This window comes from Mus caroli, unplaced genomic scaffold, assembly GCF_978045245.1.
Source record: "Mus caroli unplaced genomic scaffold, Mus_caroli_1 scaffold_1, whole genome shotgun sequence".
Taxonomy (NCBI): Eukaryota; Metazoa; Chordata; class Mammalia; order Rodentia; family Muridae; genus Mus; species Mus caroli.
Genome location: NW_028227256.1, coordinates 63,583,858 through 63,603,898, shown reverse-complemented (window position 1 = coordinate 63,603,898; position 20,041 = coordinate 63,583,858). Strand labels below are relative to the sequence as shown.

Sequence of the window (20,041 nt, the reverse complement as noted above, 5' to 3'; positions counted from 1 at the left end):
TGTTACCTCAGTTCCCTTGGCCATAAAGGGAGGTGATACTTACCAACTACCTCCCATTAGGGTAGAGAAAAGAAGTTAGTTGATGGGAAATGGTTTGTGTATGGAGAGTGGCATAAATAGCATGCTTTCTTGTTTTACATTTGCTGTTCGTAATGAGTTTATTGCTTCTAGGATACTAACAGGAACTAGGTAATACATTTTGTAAATAGTTGGACAGAGAAAATGACTAGGAGGCAGTCCTCTTGTCTCATCTTTATTTAGAAATCTGAGATTGTGAGGAAAAAATGGTGCAAGAAAAGGAAAAAAAAGAAAACCATATTACTTGGAAAGTTAAATGTTAAAACATAACAGTAATTTCATGATGGTTATTCCATGAGGAAGATCGTGAGCCTCAACATTTCTCTATGGACAGAGAAGCTTATAGCTGAAAAGTCTATCAAGTTTCTCTAGAAATCAGCTGTTCTATGGGAATAATATAGGAATGCATACAGCAAAGATGAAATTACAGAACATGTTTCTGGAACACATCTCAGGCAATAAGTTATACTTGCCTTAGAAATATGATGCTGACATTTGTATTTGCCACAGCAATGAATTAAGTCATATAAATAATAAACAGCTAAAAAGCTAACTATCAATGTAATGTAGGAAAATTTTCATTTCTTGGAGTTTATTTTGAACTGGAACTATATATAAAAATTACCTTCAATTTAGATTATGTTCTTCATGTAATATAACATTTCAGCTATTTGTTGGAACCAGGAGAAAGCCAAACTCTTTGTGCTAAGAGCCTTTCTGTATTATGTTCTGTTTTCTATTTTAAATTTTTGAGGTAGTCCCATCCAGAGTCTGCCAGAACTGGAATAATCAAAATTAGTTTCCTCATCAGGGAGCTATTCCATTTTATTGGATACTCTCAACATTTTACAAGTACTTCAGTAGGCAACTGAAATATCTATCTCATATATGATAGTTATGAAAAATAACTGAGAAGTTGAAATGAGGTCAAGGTTTGTCAGAGCAGTAGATCAAATGCTAAAAGGTTTATCCTATACAGAATCCTGAATTCTTGAAAGCTTTAATTGTAAGAATGGCAGTTGATTTCTATGTCCTAACCAAACAGGGTAGAACAATAAGTATCAAAGCTAATAAAAATTTCTAAATTTATTTAGAAACAAGTGTGTGTGTGTGTGTGTGTGTGTATGTGTGTGTGTGTGTGTGTGTAGCCCTGGCTGTCATGGAATTAGCTTTGTAGACCAGTCTCAAACTCCAAGATCCCTCTGCCTCAGGAGTGCTTGGATTAAATGGAAGTGCTGCCTCCAGCACAACCAAGACCAAACTTTCCAGATGTAAACTAACATCTTGCAATGCATAAGTAAGCAGTCTTTTGTTATAGATGGGCATGGTCTCCGTCTGTTACCACAGCTGGCATCTGGAATGTGCCATCTACCTGCTGCAGCCTCTCTAGAGCCAAGGCTCCTTGACTAGGCCCATGCTGGCACACTTTTCCTTCTCCCTGTGTTTCTGAGTTGTTGAAAATATCACTTTGGCAAATGATAGTAAGATCCAGATTTTAGAAAAGAAAATTCAAACAGGGCACAGTAGAGTCATGATTTAAATAGTCTTCAAAAACTAGTTGTCATTTATAATACAAAGAAATAATTTATAACATAGGGAAATTTAGGTAATATTAGGAAAATGATTCTGACAAAGATTACCTCTTTTTATAGTTACAGCATGATGGTCTGTCTAGAAGTGTTTACGTATTTGTATGCTTCCTAATATGCCGGAGAGTATTTCTTTAAATAAGAGATATGTAAACAAGGAGCCATTCAGTAATATCAGGGTAATTAAATTATAAAAAGTAAACCATGTATTGCAGCATATCACTTAAATAAAAAGTTAAGCAGAAGCAACAGATGATAACACTCCCAAGGTATTAAATCGGTGTGCTTTTATTGCTTCTTTCTGTACTTTTGGCTTCAGCTTTAATTTGGTTCTAGGACTCTAGAAGTGGGACATAAGATATGTGGCACGGCCATCTCTACTGAGTGACTGCCTTGTGATGGGAACTCTCATCAAGTAATGCTAAAGGAGCAACAGGCAGACCGCAAGGAAGCAAGCAGAAGGCCTAAGCTTACTCTTCCCCTTTGCAAAACAATCGTTGTTTAAAGTTTATATAACCTTCAGAACACCCAAGAAAATATATTTTAAGTGCTACAGAAGCTCAGATCAGATTGTAGGGAATAACTGGATTTTAGACATCTTGGGAGAAGCGACTTAGCAATGGCAAAGAGCACATCTGTGTGTCGCAGTGCATGTCTTGGCCCTGTCTTTTCAGCTACATTGCAGGTTGGTGGAATCTTCCTTGTACTTGAATAGGACCTGGGAAGGTTTCATGCCTTTATAGCTACGTATGAGCATGAGGTGGGTTATACTACATAGGTTGTTATCTCATCTGGACTACAGTTCTGCTCAAACGTGGACTGCATTCTTAATTTTTGTGAGAATAAAATGGCATGACAATTTCTTTTTAAATCAAGAGTTCACCATCAACTCCTACTTTTAAACTATCCTAACATGTCTAAACAAAATCCAGTTCTCAACTATAAACATCCAGCCTGAAGGACTTCAACTTCTCTAGATCTCTATTATTCCAGAGGTAAAATATGCCCATGTGTGTGTTTGAGGAGCGTCTACAATGAGCTTTTATATTGTGTAGAGCAGGGTTCTCCAGAGAAGAAAAAAATCTTCCGTGGAATTTTCACTTCGATATTAATTCCCAATGGAAATTTTAAGAAATGGAACCAGACAGAAAACAATGTTTCTGATAGGCAATTTGGTAACTGGGTCTTTAAAGGGAATGCATTTGTGCAATTTAGTGGAAGTTTCCAATTGGTGTGTAAAAAAATTTTTTTTTGAGTTCCCATCCACTTATCTGGTTAGCTTGGTCTCTTCCTTACCCTGACTACTCAGTCCAACTTGCCTCTTTTGTCTAAGACAAGTGACCTGTCAGAAGCAAACTCCTAAACATGTTAAACCACTAAATAAGGGGGTGGGCTTGGCAGGGCTACTACACTCCTTCTGCTTTGCCTCCCAGTTAGCTTGGGTTAGATATTCTTGAGGATAATGTTGAGTGTACATCAGATCCTAAATACCAGAGTGTGCGTTAAATGTAATTCACATGGTTACTGCCTCTCTAGTTTTGGATTTTAATCATGTGCCTAACGAATTCTTGTGCAGAAAAGTAAGAAAGCCTACCAACAAAATATCTAAAAACGTGCCATTTCATAAAATCCCCTCTTTAGTAAATGCCTAGATTTCCTCTGCTCCAAAGAGAGCTTGCTGACACAATGCCATGCAGCATATAGCAGAGATGGATGTGCTCCTGGCTGGGGGGACGCCGCCACATTAATGAAATTGTTTCAGAACCCACAGCAATTTGTTCACATTTCTTACTGACGATGGCTGCGCTTGGTGACTAACACCAAGGACCAGAGGGGAAGAGCAAGAGCAACAACAACAGACCAACAGCAGCTGGTTTAAGATACTCATCAAAATGCTGACATGATTGATTCCTCCGAAGATGAGCGAGCTCTCTGACTCTGGCTCTGAACTCGCCCTCGAACCTAGCACAGAGCTTTCTCCCTGTGCACTGGATGCAGCGTAGACTGAATCAGCTCAATAGCTCCAGTTTGAATCCTCAGCTCGCTAGAGGAGGCCAAGTCCTTTGGAGAATTAATAAAAACAAACTCTGCCCCTGTCTCCTCTTGAACACACTGGACAGTGGCTTACATTAGCAGAAGCAGAATCTGGACTAATTAGAATGCTCTCAGCACAAAGCTATTGAAATCAAAGCCTGACTAATGCTTTCTACCCTTAATGAGCCCCTGATCCTGCCTTCTAAAGTTAAGGTTTCCATATGCAACTTTAAGCATTGAACAATTACATCTTTCAAAGCATCGCTGCCCCTCCTAGACGTTGAAAGCTCTGCAGACACTGCGAATGGTTAAGGAAAACCTTCTCCAGAACCTTGTTTCTCAATATGCTTTGTCCTACAACTCCTGCTAATTAAGGTTGGACAGTGCAGGACTTGCACATTTACCAGTAAGAGACTAATCTGTCCAATCAAGGGCTCGCAAACACAAATGAATGTCATGAGTTATGAATCCAGTTAAAAAAAAATCGACCTGATGATGGACTAAATTTCCCATTTTCAGTTGCAGAAGAAAATGTGAAATCCAAACAAGATGCAAAGAAAACAAAAGACCTTTCACAGGAACGGCCTCTCAACATTTCCTCATCTTTGTGATAAAGCAATAAACACAAGGATATTGTACTCACTCTAGAATGCAGCCCTGGGACTGCTTTCTCTTGACATGGGACAGAGACACTCTAGTGATGGACAAGAAGCATTGCCCCTAATGAGGATTAGTTGAGAGGTGTCAATCAACAGCACAAGATTAGGAATGTTTGACGTGGTTTATCTGAGTGTTAAAGGTGCAGTACCCCTTTCTGGAGGCTTAAGCAAATAGTCTAGGAATAATGTCTCCATTGTGTTACTTCTCTCACTACTCATCCAGAAAAGTTTGCATTTGAGTTTTCGTGGCAAGTTTTCAAGTCCTCTTTGTGCTAGAAGCAATATTCTTTATGTGTGCTTGAACAGGCTACAGTAGCAACATGTCAAGTAGCATGTAGCAAGGAGAAGCAACCACACCAGCTACAGTGACATTGCTATCCTCACAACATCACTGCTTTCTTACCATCTGTGGTATTAGCTAGAAAATCTGACTTGGTTGAGGACAGGGGCTCCCTGAGAGGGAGTTATTCTCAAAAGGTCCCCCAAAGGCAATTCTCAATGAACATCAGTGTGGACACGAATGATTAGGTGGGAGCAATTTAATGTTTGGTATAATAAACTTTGCAGGAAGTGTTGGGTATTGGACCCAGAGTCTAGTACATGTTAAACACATGCTTTACCATGGAACTACACCCTTAGCCCTTGGTATAGCAAATATTTTAGACGTCCATTAGCCATGCCTCATAGAGAATTCTGTTGTTGCTGTTGTTTTAATTGAGGTTTTTAGACTATTTGTGATCTCTGAACCTGTAAAGAAGGAGGGTTTGCTACACCTTTGACTTCCAGGCTCGTGAGTTCATGAACAACAACGGGCGAGGAATGAAAAGATATACCGAGACGGGCAATAGAAGACGGAGGAGACAGAGAGACAGAGGTGACAGGGAACAGCTAGTTTCCCAGCACAGACACCAATAGACAGGTAGCTTTGACACTGTACCTAGAGAGGCTGCCCTCGGCGGCCAGGCCCTGGGAGTCATCGAGGACATTAGGTTCACTGCAGGAGGGGTAGGGAGATGAAGCATTTAGGGAAAGAAAATGCAAAAATAAAAAATAAAAAGAGAAAAAAAAAACAGGAAAAGGGGGCATGCAATTTTCTGTTTCCAAGAACTGAAAATAAGTTTAACAGAACAAGGAAGGAAAAGGAGACAGTCAACCATTTCACCTTGTGCTGGGTTTGTCAAGACATAGGACTCAAGGCAATGGGGGAAGGAAAGACGTCGGATGGGTACGACTCTCAGAGGAGTGGTCTGTTTATTGGTCAAGAGTTAAAATGAGCTCTAAATGGACACATGAGCTCAGAAATGCATAGCAGAGTAGATCTGTAGAAGATGCATCTATGATTTCATTGGTAGCCATTTGGCTAGGTGGTTATTATTTTTATCTTATCTTATGGACAAAGTATTTCAATGACCAGACCCCACATTTTCTTATACTCCCTAACATTACCACACAGAAACCACTTACCAGTAATGTCCACAATAAAAGTCTGGAAACTAACGCCATTAAGGAAAGCAAAGGAAGAGCCCAACTTCCCCTGCTAATTTTGCAATGAAAATGTCAGTAAACTGAAGGTATCTTAAACAAGTTGCAAGGAACTCGCATCTACCTCTCTATTCTATATTCTCTAGTGGCCGAATTGTACCTGTAACAGAAGCCTGTCATTTGGTGAGCAAATAATAGTTTATCCATACATCTGGATGCAGCTGGACTGATATTTGTGAATGCAAGTTGTGCTATATTTTGTCTACTTTCTTCTCAGTCCTAGCACTGATCTAAGCAACCATAATGCCTTTAATATATAGACATTAAGTTGCAAAGAGTTAAGCATCTACAAAACTAAGGGGACTATTCTCAAAGAACTGACTGCAAAACACGTCTGTGTCCCCTGGAAGAGGATCGCTATTTTGGAATGAACAAAGATAGTGCCCCCTTCTCCAGTTTTCCAAAATATAATTCAATAACAAAATGGTTTGCTCTAGTATCTTTGCTTTTTTGTTTGTTTGTTTGTGTTTGTTTTAACTTGTGGTATACATTTATACTAGATAAAATTTCTCCCTGAAAATAAATTGATCTCTTATTATGTACACAGAAGAATTAGTTTGACTTATTTTGAATAGCTCAAAACCTCTCTGATTAAAATTCCTATTCTAGTTTTATTCTCAAGATGAACATGTGGAGAATTATCAACTAAGAATAAATTAATGTTACCAACATTAACTATTTAATGTTACCTTTTTTGGACACATTGTTTGGCTCTTTGGTTATATATCTTATTCATAAATTCATTTCTGCATAAAGGGAAATTATCAATGTGAACTATTTATTAAGTGGTTTGGGTGTTACATAGTTACTCCTGTATATAAATCAGCTTAATTTGAACACAATCATATGTCCCTATAAATATTATACTCTGTGTGTGAATTGTGCTACCATGAGCCTATGGGTACTAAAATAAGCAACAGCAGTTGGGGATACAGCTCAGTAGCCTAGCATGCACAAAGCTATGTGATGAACCCCAACATTATAAAACATAAAATAAAACTCTCAAAATCAGTCATTACCAATTATCTGAAATGAAAATATTAGTTGTTAAAAAAGATGAACTTTCATGTTGATATTTTCTATTATCATTTTATCTAAAATAAGTAAAATTCAAATATGAGTGTTTATTTAAGTATAAATTGCAGTTTTGATTGTTTTCCCCATGTATAAAAGGTTTAAATGACTAAGAGCCCCCGGATAGATTATTTTTAAATTACATTCTTATATTGCAGATAACACTAAAAGAAAATGCTTTAAGTGGTTTCACCATTGAATCTTAGAGTTATTGGTACAAAAGTTCCCTTTCATATCATTTTAGACTCCCTCAGCTCATAGCTGGGGAAACTGAGAGCTGTATTTAAGAGACCTGCTCATGGTCCACACTTTCTGCTTGGTGAAGCATTCCTAACATGCAGTTGAACATGAAGGCTAAGGCTAAATGCCCAGAGAATCTAGTAAACTGCTCTATTCTTGCCTGATGATAAACCTGACATACTGACCAGAATAAAAGGATCATATTTCTATTTATGAATATCTCAGTGAAAGCCAATACTTGGACCTGAAGGTGTGGTCTTATTTCGAAGCCTGGCTTAGAAATATACAACGATTACCCATAGAAACCAACTTGAAAATGCTTTGTGGTACAGTTTCTCTAGAGACATAACCCATGCTTCCTTCTCCTTATGTCTTTATAGGATTATATGGGTGCATTTGCCCCCCAAGTGCAGATTATAAGAAAATCATAGCCCTTTACCTTTGGCTGGGTAACATGCCCACCTCAGCCTGAGGTGCAGACATGCTGGAGACGTGGCTGGAGAACCGCCTCCTTCCAATGGTGCTCAGGAGACAAGCTTCCTGTTCACTTACCACACTGGGCATGCTTACAGAGTCATCTGCAAGTGGGGAAGAGATCAAGAGTTATAAAACCATGACACCTATCAGATAACTCCGCCCAAATCTGTACTTCATGTCCTTCCCTGTATGGGGTACAACCTCAGGGCTGTCTCTAAGGCTAAACAGTCATAGCCATCTTTGTACATATAAAAACTTACACCTGCGGGGAGACAATAATAACTCTTCATGGCTACACATTTCCTACACTTTCATACCAGAACAGCCTTCACAAAACATACATAAACTTCTTATTTTTATCAAAACAAACAAATGTGTACCTTCAAATTAAAGATTTCAGAAAAGCTGGACTGTACATATGCATTTAACGACTATTGTAGAAATTAGTTCATTTGGGAGTTTATTTTTTGAATAAGTCAATTACATTTATTTGACATTCAATGATATCTAGCCTGTTGTGGGAAGGAATATTTCAGATATTTTAGGAAAAATGTTTGAAAACTGTAACATCCTGAAGTAAGTCCTTATTTTAAGCTAAAATTTAAAGAGGCCATTTCCCCATAGAAGCAGAAATTAATATGCCCAAATCCATGAAAATTAGCTCTGGTACAGTATTTATGTCAAGCTGACCTCAAGCTAAGTGACCTAGCATGGTTTGTTTCTAAACCACATAAACTTCAATAAACACATTTTGTGGTTTTGCAAATGTATGTTACCATATATTGTCATCAAATACTATTTAGAATACTTTATTTTTCTAGTATATTTTTCAAATAAAATTGTAAATATAAAAATTGCTATAAATTTTAAGTTTTTATATAATGACTTGAGCTGAGTCTTGACATACTCCTTTTGTAGTGTGTTTACAAAGAAATTAAAAAATATATGGGAAACATGATAGAATGCATTGAACTACTTCTACAAAAGCTTTTCCTAGATCCTCATTGTCATTTGAACTTGTGTCTTTTAGCATCTCTTTATCATTTGTTTGCTCACTAAGCAGGTGTTTCCCTCTATTGCTCCTTTTAAGTGCTGGTCGTAAATGCTACCTTTTCCATAGAATTCTTTCTAATATCATAGAAGACAAAGCACACCTTTCTCATGATTTACTGTCCTACATCAGACAGGTCTGAATACATGCATCTATGGTTAGAAAACCAGTTTCAGAAAAACTCTTAATCTTGCTTTTATAAACTCTCCATATAACCTAATGCTCACCCACATCACAACAGTAAAGCATGAGATAACTGACATCTGAGAGAGGTATTAGCAAAACTCTACACGCCTTCTGAACCCACCCCAAATATATGAGTATTGAGTCCCACCCAAGGATATCTCTGTTTATATCTTCTCCACTTTTCTTCCATAATTCCTTCCTAATGCCTAGGCCAACTTCTTATTCACAAAGTTACCTGAACATAGCATTAGTCTTAGGAATCATAGGTGCCATCATTTCCCATCATTGAAAAGATTTTGGTAGATACTACTTCATGCAATAAAGCAGAGCAAACTTTGCTTTAAGTTTCATATAGGAACCAGAACTTACTGTTTAAACTGCTCATTTTTGTTATTACAATATATTCAGTGGGAGAGTATTTGCCAGTGTCTCGTAAGGATGAAATCCTGAGTTCAGTCCCAGCACCACCAATACCAATCCCAACAACTATTAAATAAGACAAGATGGACTCTTTTCAATTAGAATGGCAGGGTCCCAGTGTGCTGACTCATGCATGATCATGCTGTAATCTCAGCACTCAGTGGTGGAAACAGAAGGATCAGATATTCAAGGTTATCGGCAATATAGGGGATGGAAAGCCAGCTTGGGTCTCATGATATTTTTGTCTCAAATGAAAATAAAGGAAAAGATTTAAAAAGTAAAGTTCTCATTTTAGTCTCTTACACTATACAACTCTGGTTGTATGTTCATGAGCAGTCACCAGGTATCTATTTATAAGATGTTTATAATATGATTGCCACCTTACATAACTTACCCCCAAACTAAATCTGCAATTATTAGTAAGAAGTATTTTGACAAAGCATGCATTTCTTTTTCCATCTTATATACATCACTGTAAGGGGGGGCATCAAAATACTCTTATTCATCTTTGTTAATTAAAATTCTAAGCTCTAGTTGGCCATCAATGGGAGGAGAGACCCTTGGTATTGAGAAGATCATATGCAGGGGCATGCCAGGGCCAGGAAGCAAGAGTGGGTGGGTTGGGGAACAGGGTCGGGGGGGAAGAAATAGGGGGCTTTGAGGATAGCATTTGAAATGTAAATGAAGAAAATATCTAATAAAAAAAGGAAAAAATAAAATAAAATTCTAAGCTCAACTTCCATTTCTCCTACTTTAATATAGAGAGGGACCTTTTGTGGGTTCTGTTTGGTATAGAGGAGCTCTTGGATATTGTTCTCAACTTTAAAGGTACAACTGTTCAATAAGCATTATATAAGAACATCTAAATACACAAGTGGAAGATAACCAATGCAGTTTAAGAAGCCCCATATATGATGGAGACATTTAATGGGAACTCACCAGTCTTTTGGTTTTAAACCTACTTGCTTAAGCATCCACGTGCAGCCTTTATAGATCTGCTATCTTTGCAACAGTAAATCTTTAGCACGCACATTAGAAATTCCTTGGATAAATGCATTACAGGAGAGCCTCTAAACTCAAATTTAAGTTGTTTCCCTTCAGGCATCCTCTTACTTTCATCCTGGCTGCTATAGATAGCTGGTGTTTTCTGAATACCACATACATATGCTCACCACTTTTCTTTGACAAATGGGACCTTGTGAGAGCTGGCCGTTCCTCTAGCCTGGATGCCCAGGCGAGTTTAAATGAAATTTCTAGGGAAAGGTCAGATACATACGATATCAACTTCATTTGAAGCCTCTTTAAAAATGAATGACCATGGGGGCAGTCCTAGAAGTGGCTGGAAGGCAGACATCTTTCCTAGACCCTCGCTAGCATGGCCAGGCAGGACATATTGCTTGCCTAGGTTCTGCTCTGTGACCTACTTTCCTCGTCCTCCTCATCGGTCCGACTGAGGGTGTCTTGGGAAGCCTGTTGGGATGGTTCGCTGTCCTGCTCCCAGACAGTGCCTGTGCCTGTGTTGGAGCGAGACATGGTGGCCAGGCTCAGGCGGTAGGCAGAAGTGGATGTGCCTACAGTGCTGATAGATGTCTTTCCTTGGTAGGCTTGGGTAGAGAGAACAAAAGAAGTGTAGGTTAAAAACAAATGTTTGCTTTGAAGTTCTCTTTGACTTTTTTTTTTCTTTATAACTGAGTATCCCACACTAAGAAGTATTAAAATAAAGTTGCACAAGAAACGGAAGCAGGAAACAAACAAACAAACAAAAATCAGTATTGGCTACTGGTGTCACTCTATGTGACTAGCTTCCTTAGGAAGGCCTGAAATCCTTATCAAGGAAAGGGAAAGGCTCCAGCAGTTTCTTTCCTTTGTGTGTTTATTTTCCAATTGCTAATAGGATACCAGCCAATTTTGACTTGAATTACTGATTTCAAAACCTTGGTTTTACTGTGGCACATGCATTGCCCACATCCGTATATTGGAATAATAAGGACACTGGTAACATTGCAATGAACCTAAAATCAAAATCAGGGCACACAGCCAAGTTATTCTCAGACTTCTTTTCTGCAGACAACAGCATGAGGCACTCCTCAGCTTTGTGGCCAGCGACCTCACCAGAGTCTGTGGAATATCTGAATGGCAGTGTGTGAATATCATCAATATTGCAATTTTAATGTTTTTGTTTTGAGCATACTGTAAACAACAGTAAACACTTTAGAAAGCAAAAAACAAACAAACAAACAAACAAAACCTCATACTTTTACATATGGGTGATGACTGACCTCTAATGGTAAACAGTGATTTAATTTCCTCAAGGAAAGAACTTCAGAGTAAGCAATACAGACCCAAGGTGGGGGTGGGGGGTGGGGGGTGGGGAAGCGCTTTCAAATAGTTTGAAATACCTTCCCCTTGTGAACCCCACTTAGCTCCTCCCCATTCTCACTTGTGGAATGTTAAGAGGGTTTAGAATGGAGAACACTAATCAAAGTCACCCACCAGCTTCACATTTTCTGTATATAAGCTATTTAACACTCTGAATGTCAGATTCCTCCCTTTTAAATTGGGCTTTGAATGACACATTTGCAGACATTTGTGTGGATTAAAGGAAATAACACCTGTGAAATTATAACAGATGCCTGATAAAGTGAATTCCTCTATCAAAAAGGGAATGAAAGTATGTAAAGGCATTTTCCTCTTATTAAATATTTAAACTTAATCACTAAAATAATATTTAAAAACAAACAGGAAAAGAATGTAGCTAAATATCGTTTGATATTTGTTTTATTGTTAGACTAGACCAGCATGATCAAATCTGCTGGTATATTAACATAGTTCAGATACACATGGTTCCCCCAAAGAGCAGTGGGTTAGGCAGAGGATTCTTTGTAGGTTATGAGTCCCATCTGTCAGGTTCAAAGGACACCATGCATGCTTACCTGATCCACTGTGGACTGCCTCTTTCAGAATTTTCAGTTCACTATTGAACTCGGCAATGAGAGAGCTCTTGCATAAAGGGCGGGGGATGAAGCGCCGCTCCAGCTGGTCGGAGATGTGTTGCCGGGCAGAAAGCTCCTCATGATTTTCTGCTGGTTGGGCCAATAGCTAAAACGAAGGTATTGCATATTCAGGACCCTGTTTACCCATGTATGATGCCTACTGACCTCATAGGTACAGGAAGAACAGGAAGTAATGCATAGGAAGGGGCATGGCCCACACAATGCGATTGTTTAGTGATTCTGCCCTAAGAAATTGGGGCATAAGAAGAGTAAAAGGATGGATAAATAATGGAAGGAAAAGGAAGCTTTAACTTTCCCATTTCCCCCATGTTTCTTTAAGAGTAGATTTCAAATAATGCTACTGCCATTCCAGAACATTCCATGGGGCCAGTTTTTCTCCGTTTTTGAAAGGGACGGGGTGATGAATGGGATGGAAATACGTTTGGCAGACTTTAGTAGGTGAGAAGGTGCTTTGGATGTGAAATACTCTCTGGAGACTTGCTTGGGGCTGTTTCCTCACCAAACACGGTATTAACAGCCCCTGCTGACTGACCGCAGCAGCACGTATGTGTCCTGTGTATTCCACGCACCCACCCACGCACCCACCCACACACCCACCCAGCCCGCACTCCTGCCTTAGTGCAAAACCGCAAGTTCTTGCACAAGCAGCGCTCCACACCTTGCATTGGATGAAAGGGCGCAAGAGAACGAAGATGGGTATCCGGGTGCGCACGATGAAGTCGAGGAAGTCCCACAGGGCCAGGCCGCCCACCTTTCGCAGAGCCATCTCCTTCACCTGCAGGCTCAGCCAGTACCACTGGCTGCCCAGCTGCCTCTCGAAGCAGACGAGAATAACCTTGAGAGCTTCATAGCAGGAAGAGAGAAGAGGAGCCTGAGGGGCTGGGCCTTAGAGGAACCCTGCCCACAGCCACTGCTCTATGGCCCATAGGCTTTGTCCCAGCAGCTTAATGGGATTGTCAGCCAGGGTATTGTTTACAACCCCAGCTAAAACACAACCGAAATAAAAAAGGTACACTGGCCTGACCAAGGAAGAAAAATAATAATACCTTCATTAAAAAGGTGGGAAGTAGAATGGAATGAGAAACTTTTCTTCAAGTTTTCCTGGCCTCACATAATAAGCTCCGCTCCCCCATCATCTTCTGTGGTCCCTAACATCGTGTGTGTTTCTCTCCCAGCCTGAATTTTGTTTGAGCTTGACTTCTTATGCCTTTGTTTAAGCCGGACTTCAGGACAACTGAGCACCCTTCTGGGCAACCCCTATGTATACTCTTCCTTCCTTCCTTCCTTCCTTCCTTCCTTCCTTCCTTCCTTCCTTCCTTCCTTCCTTCCAGGCCACAGTAAATTATCTCTTCTTACAATGTAAACACCCCACTTTCCCATACTTCAAACTCCAAGGACCTGTTTGATCAGGGAGTCTGTGCTTGTCTCATACTCTCCCACTAACATTCACTGTGGTGAACTGAGAAACTGCCAGGCAAGATGGTTCTCTTCTGAGGTTTCCAATTGTCAGTGCTCCTTATGCTTGGTGCCAGTCCAAATGTGGTCTTTCCCCCTGGTCTACTTCTTTCAGGGGCAATGAGTAGCTCTCTATTATTCCATAGAAAGGCAATCACTAAAGGCAGGAATGGGGTAATGGGTAAGTAGGGACGGAAGTGGGGAGAGGAATTGGAAGCTTGTAGGAAGAGAGAACTGTCCTCACATAATTCAAAATCAAGACAGAAATGTAAAGACTTTGTCAGGGAAGAAGAAGAAAGCTGGCTGAGGAAATACCATCTGGCAAGGTCATCATGTTCTACCTGTCAGGATGTTGACTGTCAACTCCTGAGGGCTTTATTTACATAGTTGACAGACCAATGTGAACCACAGTATATACTACCTTATAGCAGTCGCTAAATTTCAGAGTGATTCTGAACCAGCCATCTCCTGTAACCAGGCAAGACTTCCAGTGGAGGGATTGGACACAAACCCAGCCACAAAACCTTTGACCTATAATTTGTCCTGCCTACAAGATTTACTGGGGTAAAGGTGGCAAAGAAATTGTGGTAATGGCCAACTACCAAGCACTGGCCCAGCTTGAGATCCATGCCATGAGTTGGAGCCTACTCTGACACTACCTGGATGTCCAGAAGCCAGAGACTGGATAGCCCAGAGACCTAGGATAGAACCAAACATGACTGGCAAAACAAAACAAGTCAATGTTATGATTCCTAACCATATTCTGCTATACTCATAGAGTAATGTCTAGCCCAACGGTCATCAGGGAGGCTTCACCCAGTACTGATGGAAACAGATGCAGATACCCATGTCCATTAGGCAAAGCTTAGGGAATCCTGTTGAAGAGGGGGAGGAAAGATTTTAGGAGCCAGAGGGGTCAAGGGCACCACAAGAAAACCAATGGAATCAACCATTCTACTCCACAGGGCCCCACAGATACTGAACCTCCAACCAAGGAGCATGCATGGGACTGACGTATGCCCTTGGCACATATATTACAGAGTGCAGTTTGGTCTTCACGTGGGACTCCCAACAGTGGGAACCAGCACTGTCTTTGACTCTATTGCTTGCCTTTGGGACCCTTTCTCCCTACTGGGTTGCTTTGTCTATCCTTAATCTCTAGTCTTCCTGCAACATCGCCAGTTGTTATCCATTGAGTCTGGTCCTTTTCTGAAGAGAAAGAGAGGAGGAGTGGATGGGGGGAGAGGAAAATGGGAGGTGTGAGAGAGGGACTGGAAGGGGAAGAGGGAGGGGAAACTGTCGTTTGCATTTGGGATGAAAAATAAAATACAAAACATAATTAAAAAAGAAAGTCGAGGCCAGCCTGGTCTACAGAGTGAGTTCCAGGACAGCCAGGGCTACACAGAGAAACCCTGTCTCAAAAAACAAACAAACAAACAAACAAACAAACAAAAAGTACTCTTTGGCTTTTAGACATATATTTACTGAAGTAAACCAGCCAGGCAAGAGTGTTTCTTGCTCAAGTGGCTTCTTTACGTACCTTCTGAGCCAAGATGAATCCATGGGAGAGAAAAAGAGGAGGCAGAGGAAAAAGACCTACCTAAATATGCTGCCTGGCTGGTGGATTCAGCCAGCCCTTCCTTGCGCAAGTCTTTGCCTGCATCCCCGGGGGTAGAGCAGTGTGCTGGGGAGCTCTCCAGCATGAAGTTCTTGCTCCTGGATGTGCTGATGATCCGAGGGGGCAGGAGCACATTAATGACAGTCTGCAGCAGTAGCTGTACCTCGGGCTGCTCCAGCCACGGGCTATCTGAAGTGCATTGTGGAAGAGGAAGGGGAAAAGTAACAATCACAAGGCAGACCTTCCATGTTATTTACTGACCAATGCAACTTCTTCCAGTTCGAAACCAGAACACCTAGGAGTGTGGGCATTTCCCACCACCACATACTGTAAGCTTTCTTCCACACACAGCACAGCATTAGTGGCACCTAAGGGTTGCCATAGCTGGCATCCAAGCACTTGAATTGCTAACTAGATCCCCTGCTTACCAGCTCATTCTTTTTTCTATTGGCAAATACTTAGAGTGTACTGTTTACATTTGAGATACATTTTTCCTAAAAGAAAGGCTCCCTTAAGAAGGAAAAGTAAAGAGAACATATTGATAGCTGGCAGCTGCAGGATCTCTGCTAACAACAGTGGCTGTTTTAAAGTTCAGGTACCCGTCAATTCTCAGTGCACTGTACTTGTACTAATTAACATTTCGGTAACATAAGTGAAACAACGTCCTTCTGCTCTCTATGATATTAAAATCATTTTAAATAGGATGGTTTTTTGTTTTGTTTTGTTTTTTGTTTTGTTTGTTTTTTTCTAAGAGAAATTCTTGTCTCGGGTCAGCTAAACCAAATAAAACTATTTCCCAAATCAACGCCCAGTTAAAACCATTCGGATCCAATTCAGCTGATGACTTTCCTGGGGAAAAGGAAGAATAGAAACAGCACACTGGTAGTTAGAAAATACAACAACAGCAATAGGTTTCCTTTAGTTAAGTTAATCAGACCTTTGCTTCCAGATCCTACTGTGAGCACAAATGGGATGAGCAGATTTAAAAGCATCCCCTCCCTTCGCTCTTGATTGGTGAATGGGGAGATCACATGGCTTAAAGGAAAATCTTCTTTTAAAGCCTGTGCAGCAATAATAGAAAAAAAAAGAAGATTAATTGACCACTGTGCCCACTGTGTGCATTTGTTTCTACAGTGTTGGCAAAGGTGCCTCCCCGCTGGCTGTACCTGTAAACTATGAGTTCACGTGTTGTGTTTGTGCCATAAGGAGTTGGCCCCACACTGATGATTTATCATTGGCTTCAAATAACAGAGCTACATTCCAAAAAAAGACAGTAATGGCTTAAACAGTAAGTGAAGAAGTTTGATACTAGACTCACCTCATTTCCCCCAATAATTTTTCTCTATGTGTTTACCAAGGAAAATGGAGAAAGTGACAACTTAGCATTTTCTCCACTTGGGGGTTATTTAAAGATTCCTTGACCCCTGCCTTGGCCTTCTTCAAGCCAGGAAGCATAAAAGGAAGAAATAAGTGGTTTTTGGAAACAGGTTATTAAGGTAAAAGTTAGAATGTCATCTTTTCCCTTCTGTGCAGTAGCCACCGTTCTTTACATTCTTTGAACATCTCCCATTTTCTGGATGGTAAGAAGCCATGATTTCCAGATCATTATAATTATAATGATAACTATGGTTATCATGATAAATTACCCATTTATAGCCAGTGTATTTTTTCCATTGATTAGAGCTTTGGAACTGGGTGACACAGAGGAACAGTCAGGGGAGTTGGGAATTTGTACCTTTGTTGTTAAAGTGGGATAGTGGTGTGTGTGTGTGCACTTGCACTTCGCTTAAAATAATATTCAACCCACAATCATTAAAGAAAATAAAGGTATTCAAAGTCTGGTAGTAACGTGTGAAAGAATTTCATACTGTAATTCTTTCTGAAAATAATCTTAAACCAGATTTTGAATACTGTTGCCTCTTTTGATTAACAATTGTGAGCTGATTACCCATACGCCATTAGTTTGCACACAGTTCCCACCACCACAGTGGTTCCTGTGGCTGTGCCAGGACTAGATGACTCTGCTATTTTTGAGATCTCAAGAAGAATTACAGAAGCACAACTTAGGGCCATGCTCAGGGCTGAAGCTCCAAACCCATCAGTGTTTGGAGGTGTTCCCACTTCGGTTTCACAGATTTTGCCCAGCCTTTGCAGAAAGAGAGAAGAGAGAGAGCACCACGATGACGTGGTGCCTCCACCGCCAACTCAATGAGCGTGACAAACAGGTAAGGCAGTCACACCTGTATCTGCAATGCTACAAGCCGGACAACAGCTGTGCTGAAGGGCAGAGGTGGTGAGAGATAAGGGCTGAGATGAAGAAGGGGTAATCCATCAGCAACACTGGAAGGTCCTACCACTCCCATCACCTGAAATACAAACAGAGCACATGACTAGCCTTGACCATTGCAATTTCATGCAACTGTAATAAAGGAGTCTCATTCTCTAATAATAAGAGTAACAAATTGAAGGTCGGGCATGTCATTCTCAGTTTCTTCTTTCTCTGTGCCCTTTGAGGCATGTAATGTCTGGAGTCAGGTCACTCTTTATACTGGATTCAACCAAGGTTTTGTAGAATGTTGTTTATGGCTAACTATGTAGGTAATGAGAGATGGATAATTGGGAGACTGCACACTTACTGGTGGGTTCAAGGCGATGCCGTCCACAATCCTTGGTGAAGCAAATACTGATATCAATGATGATGGTCACAGCTCTATGTGCACTAAACTAGGCATTCCAACGACACATTTGTGGCCAAACTAGTTAAGCAGCTGATCCTACTGAGTGATATGCTCTAGCATGGTTTTCACACATTGGACAAAACCTTGTCAGGACCAGACTCTAGATATTACAAAAACAGTAAAGATAATTTTTCTTTGTATAAATCCTAGTCTGGCCAACTCATGGTATTATTTGGCCCTTAAAAAAAAAAAAAAGAAAGAAAGGAAGAAAAAGAAAGAAAGAAAAGCCTTCTTTTGTGTTTCTCCTCCCCAAACTGTCTCAACCCCTAGCCAATTGTGCAGACTCCACCACCCCACTCTCCAACTGGCAGCCCTCAACTCTCAACGCAACTTTGAGGTGATTGTCAAAGTAGTGCATGGGAAGCAGCACCCCAACATCCCGCCTGGGCAGGGATGGGCCCCTGTATCTCCCATGTACCACCTTGAAATGTACCTCAGGGTTTTGAGTGTCACCTGAGCCGTCAGTGTTCATAGGTAGGTAAGGGGCACAAAGTGGTTGACCTGTAAATCTTCAGTTTAGAGAAATCAATAGCAGAGTTAAAACTGTGCAAAGTTTCAGAAGATTGCCACGTGGCTACTCACCAGATTGACACAGACATTGATCAGTGACCTAAGGTGAGGCAGGAAGGATATGATTGGCTGCCTCTGAAGTGTCAAACAAACCCCTTCAATCAAACTGCTGGCAGGCTCCCATTCAACCTGTCGCCTGGAATACAATATAGGAGCCGTTAGCAGCCTGGCTCCCTTCTGGAGACAGTCTGAGACAAGTGAACGAGACAGTGATCCGGACATCAACTAAGACAGGACATGTGTCTGAGACAGCAGAGTCATTCCCAAGGGATGACGTTTACCCATGTTGTTCCAAAAGTACAGAGCACACTGGGAGGGGAAGAAGGTACTGAAAACGCAGCAGAGGCACAGTCCTGCCCCACCGACTAATGAGACAAAATCTATTGAAGAAAAAAAGCAGAGATGATGAATGGGTCATATTTTAAGGTCCCCAATGTCATTTTTGAGAGGGTTTCTATACTATCGTCTCAGGAGATGTGAGAAATCTCCTCATAGAATAAATCTGCTCCCAACTGCAGTTCCGAGATCTACTTATCAGACTGTTCTTGGTACCTACAACTTTCACACCACCCTATCCGTGGGGTTTGTATGGCATAAGTCCTGTCAAAAGATGACATTTGAGGAAAATAGTCTAAAAACTTCTCATTGACTTCTGGGAAATGATCTCGGTTTATTTTCTATGGTAGTACAGTTGGTAGAGCACACAATTCAACCAGATTAACACAGGACTCTTCTGTCTTAAAAAAATGAATCTATTCTGTGCCTGTCTCAGTCTCTAGGACTCCAAATTAAGCAGGCTGGGCTTTGCTGATTTGAAAAATATTTCTAAGCCTACACCTGCTACGAAACTGTATCCTGTACAATGAAAGAGTGGAGATGTATCTCAAATGAGGAAGCACTGACATCCTGGATGCCAGAAGCACCCAGGTAATCCACAGGTCAGCAGTGTGTTGAACTTAGGTCACACAAAGAAATTAAAAACAAACTGTATGTTACATCGTGCTTCCCAGAAAAAGTTTCCATAGCTGACCAAAAGTATACATTAATCAAAAAATTCTTTTGGGGAGCTATGCCATGTATAACTTGTTTACTATATGACAGATGAGCCTTTTTATGGAGATCTTTAACATCCTTAGATGTCAAAGTACTTAAGAGAGAGAATTTATTTTGACACATGTGCATAAGACATTGATAAATCTTTGATCAGCTGTTTACCAGTAGATGCAAATGTTCTAAAGGGACTATTTTTAAAAAATCGTGCTTAAGAACAGGCCTCTCAGGCTGCAGAGATGGCTC

The 20,041-nt window shown here is 40.5% G+C and overlaps 1 protein-coding gene across 11 annotated transcripts in view; it reads right to left on the bottom strand.

The window, feature by feature from the left end:
* Positions 1 to 20,041, bottom strand: part of Unc80 (unc-80 subunit of NALCN channel complex) — a 207,538-nt gene that overhangs the window by 5,641 nt on the left and 181,856 nt on the right. For 8 of the 11 annotated variants that reach the window (XM_029478005.2, XM_029478006.2, XM_029478018.2 and 5 more), the window contains 9 exons: positions 18,758 to 18,881; positions 17,678 to 17,803; positions 16,375 to 16,498; positions 15,420 to 15,626; positions 13,023 to 13,207; positions 12,284 to 12,449; positions 10,775 to 10,954; positions 7,656 to 7,794; positions 5,298 to 5,354 (listed from right to left, as the gene is read on the bottom strand). In XM_029478005.2, coding sequence (XP_029333865.1) covers positions 5,298 to 5,354; positions 7,656 to 7,794; positions 10,775 to 10,954; positions 12,284 to 12,449; positions 13,023 to 13,207; positions 15,420 to 15,626; positions 16,375 to 16,498; positions 17,678 to 17,803; positions 18,758 to 18,881 — 1,308 coding nt within the window. The remainder of the gene's footprint in view (positions 1 to 5,297; positions 5,355 to 7,655; positions 7,795 to 10,774; positions 10,955 to 12,283; positions 12,450 to 13,022; positions 13,208 to 15,419; positions 15,627 to 16,374; positions 16,499 to 17,677; positions 17,804 to 18,757; positions 18,882 to 20,041) is intronic. The other 3 variants (XM_029478013.2, XM_085838100.1, XM_021162296.3) reach the window with 1 other exon arrangement.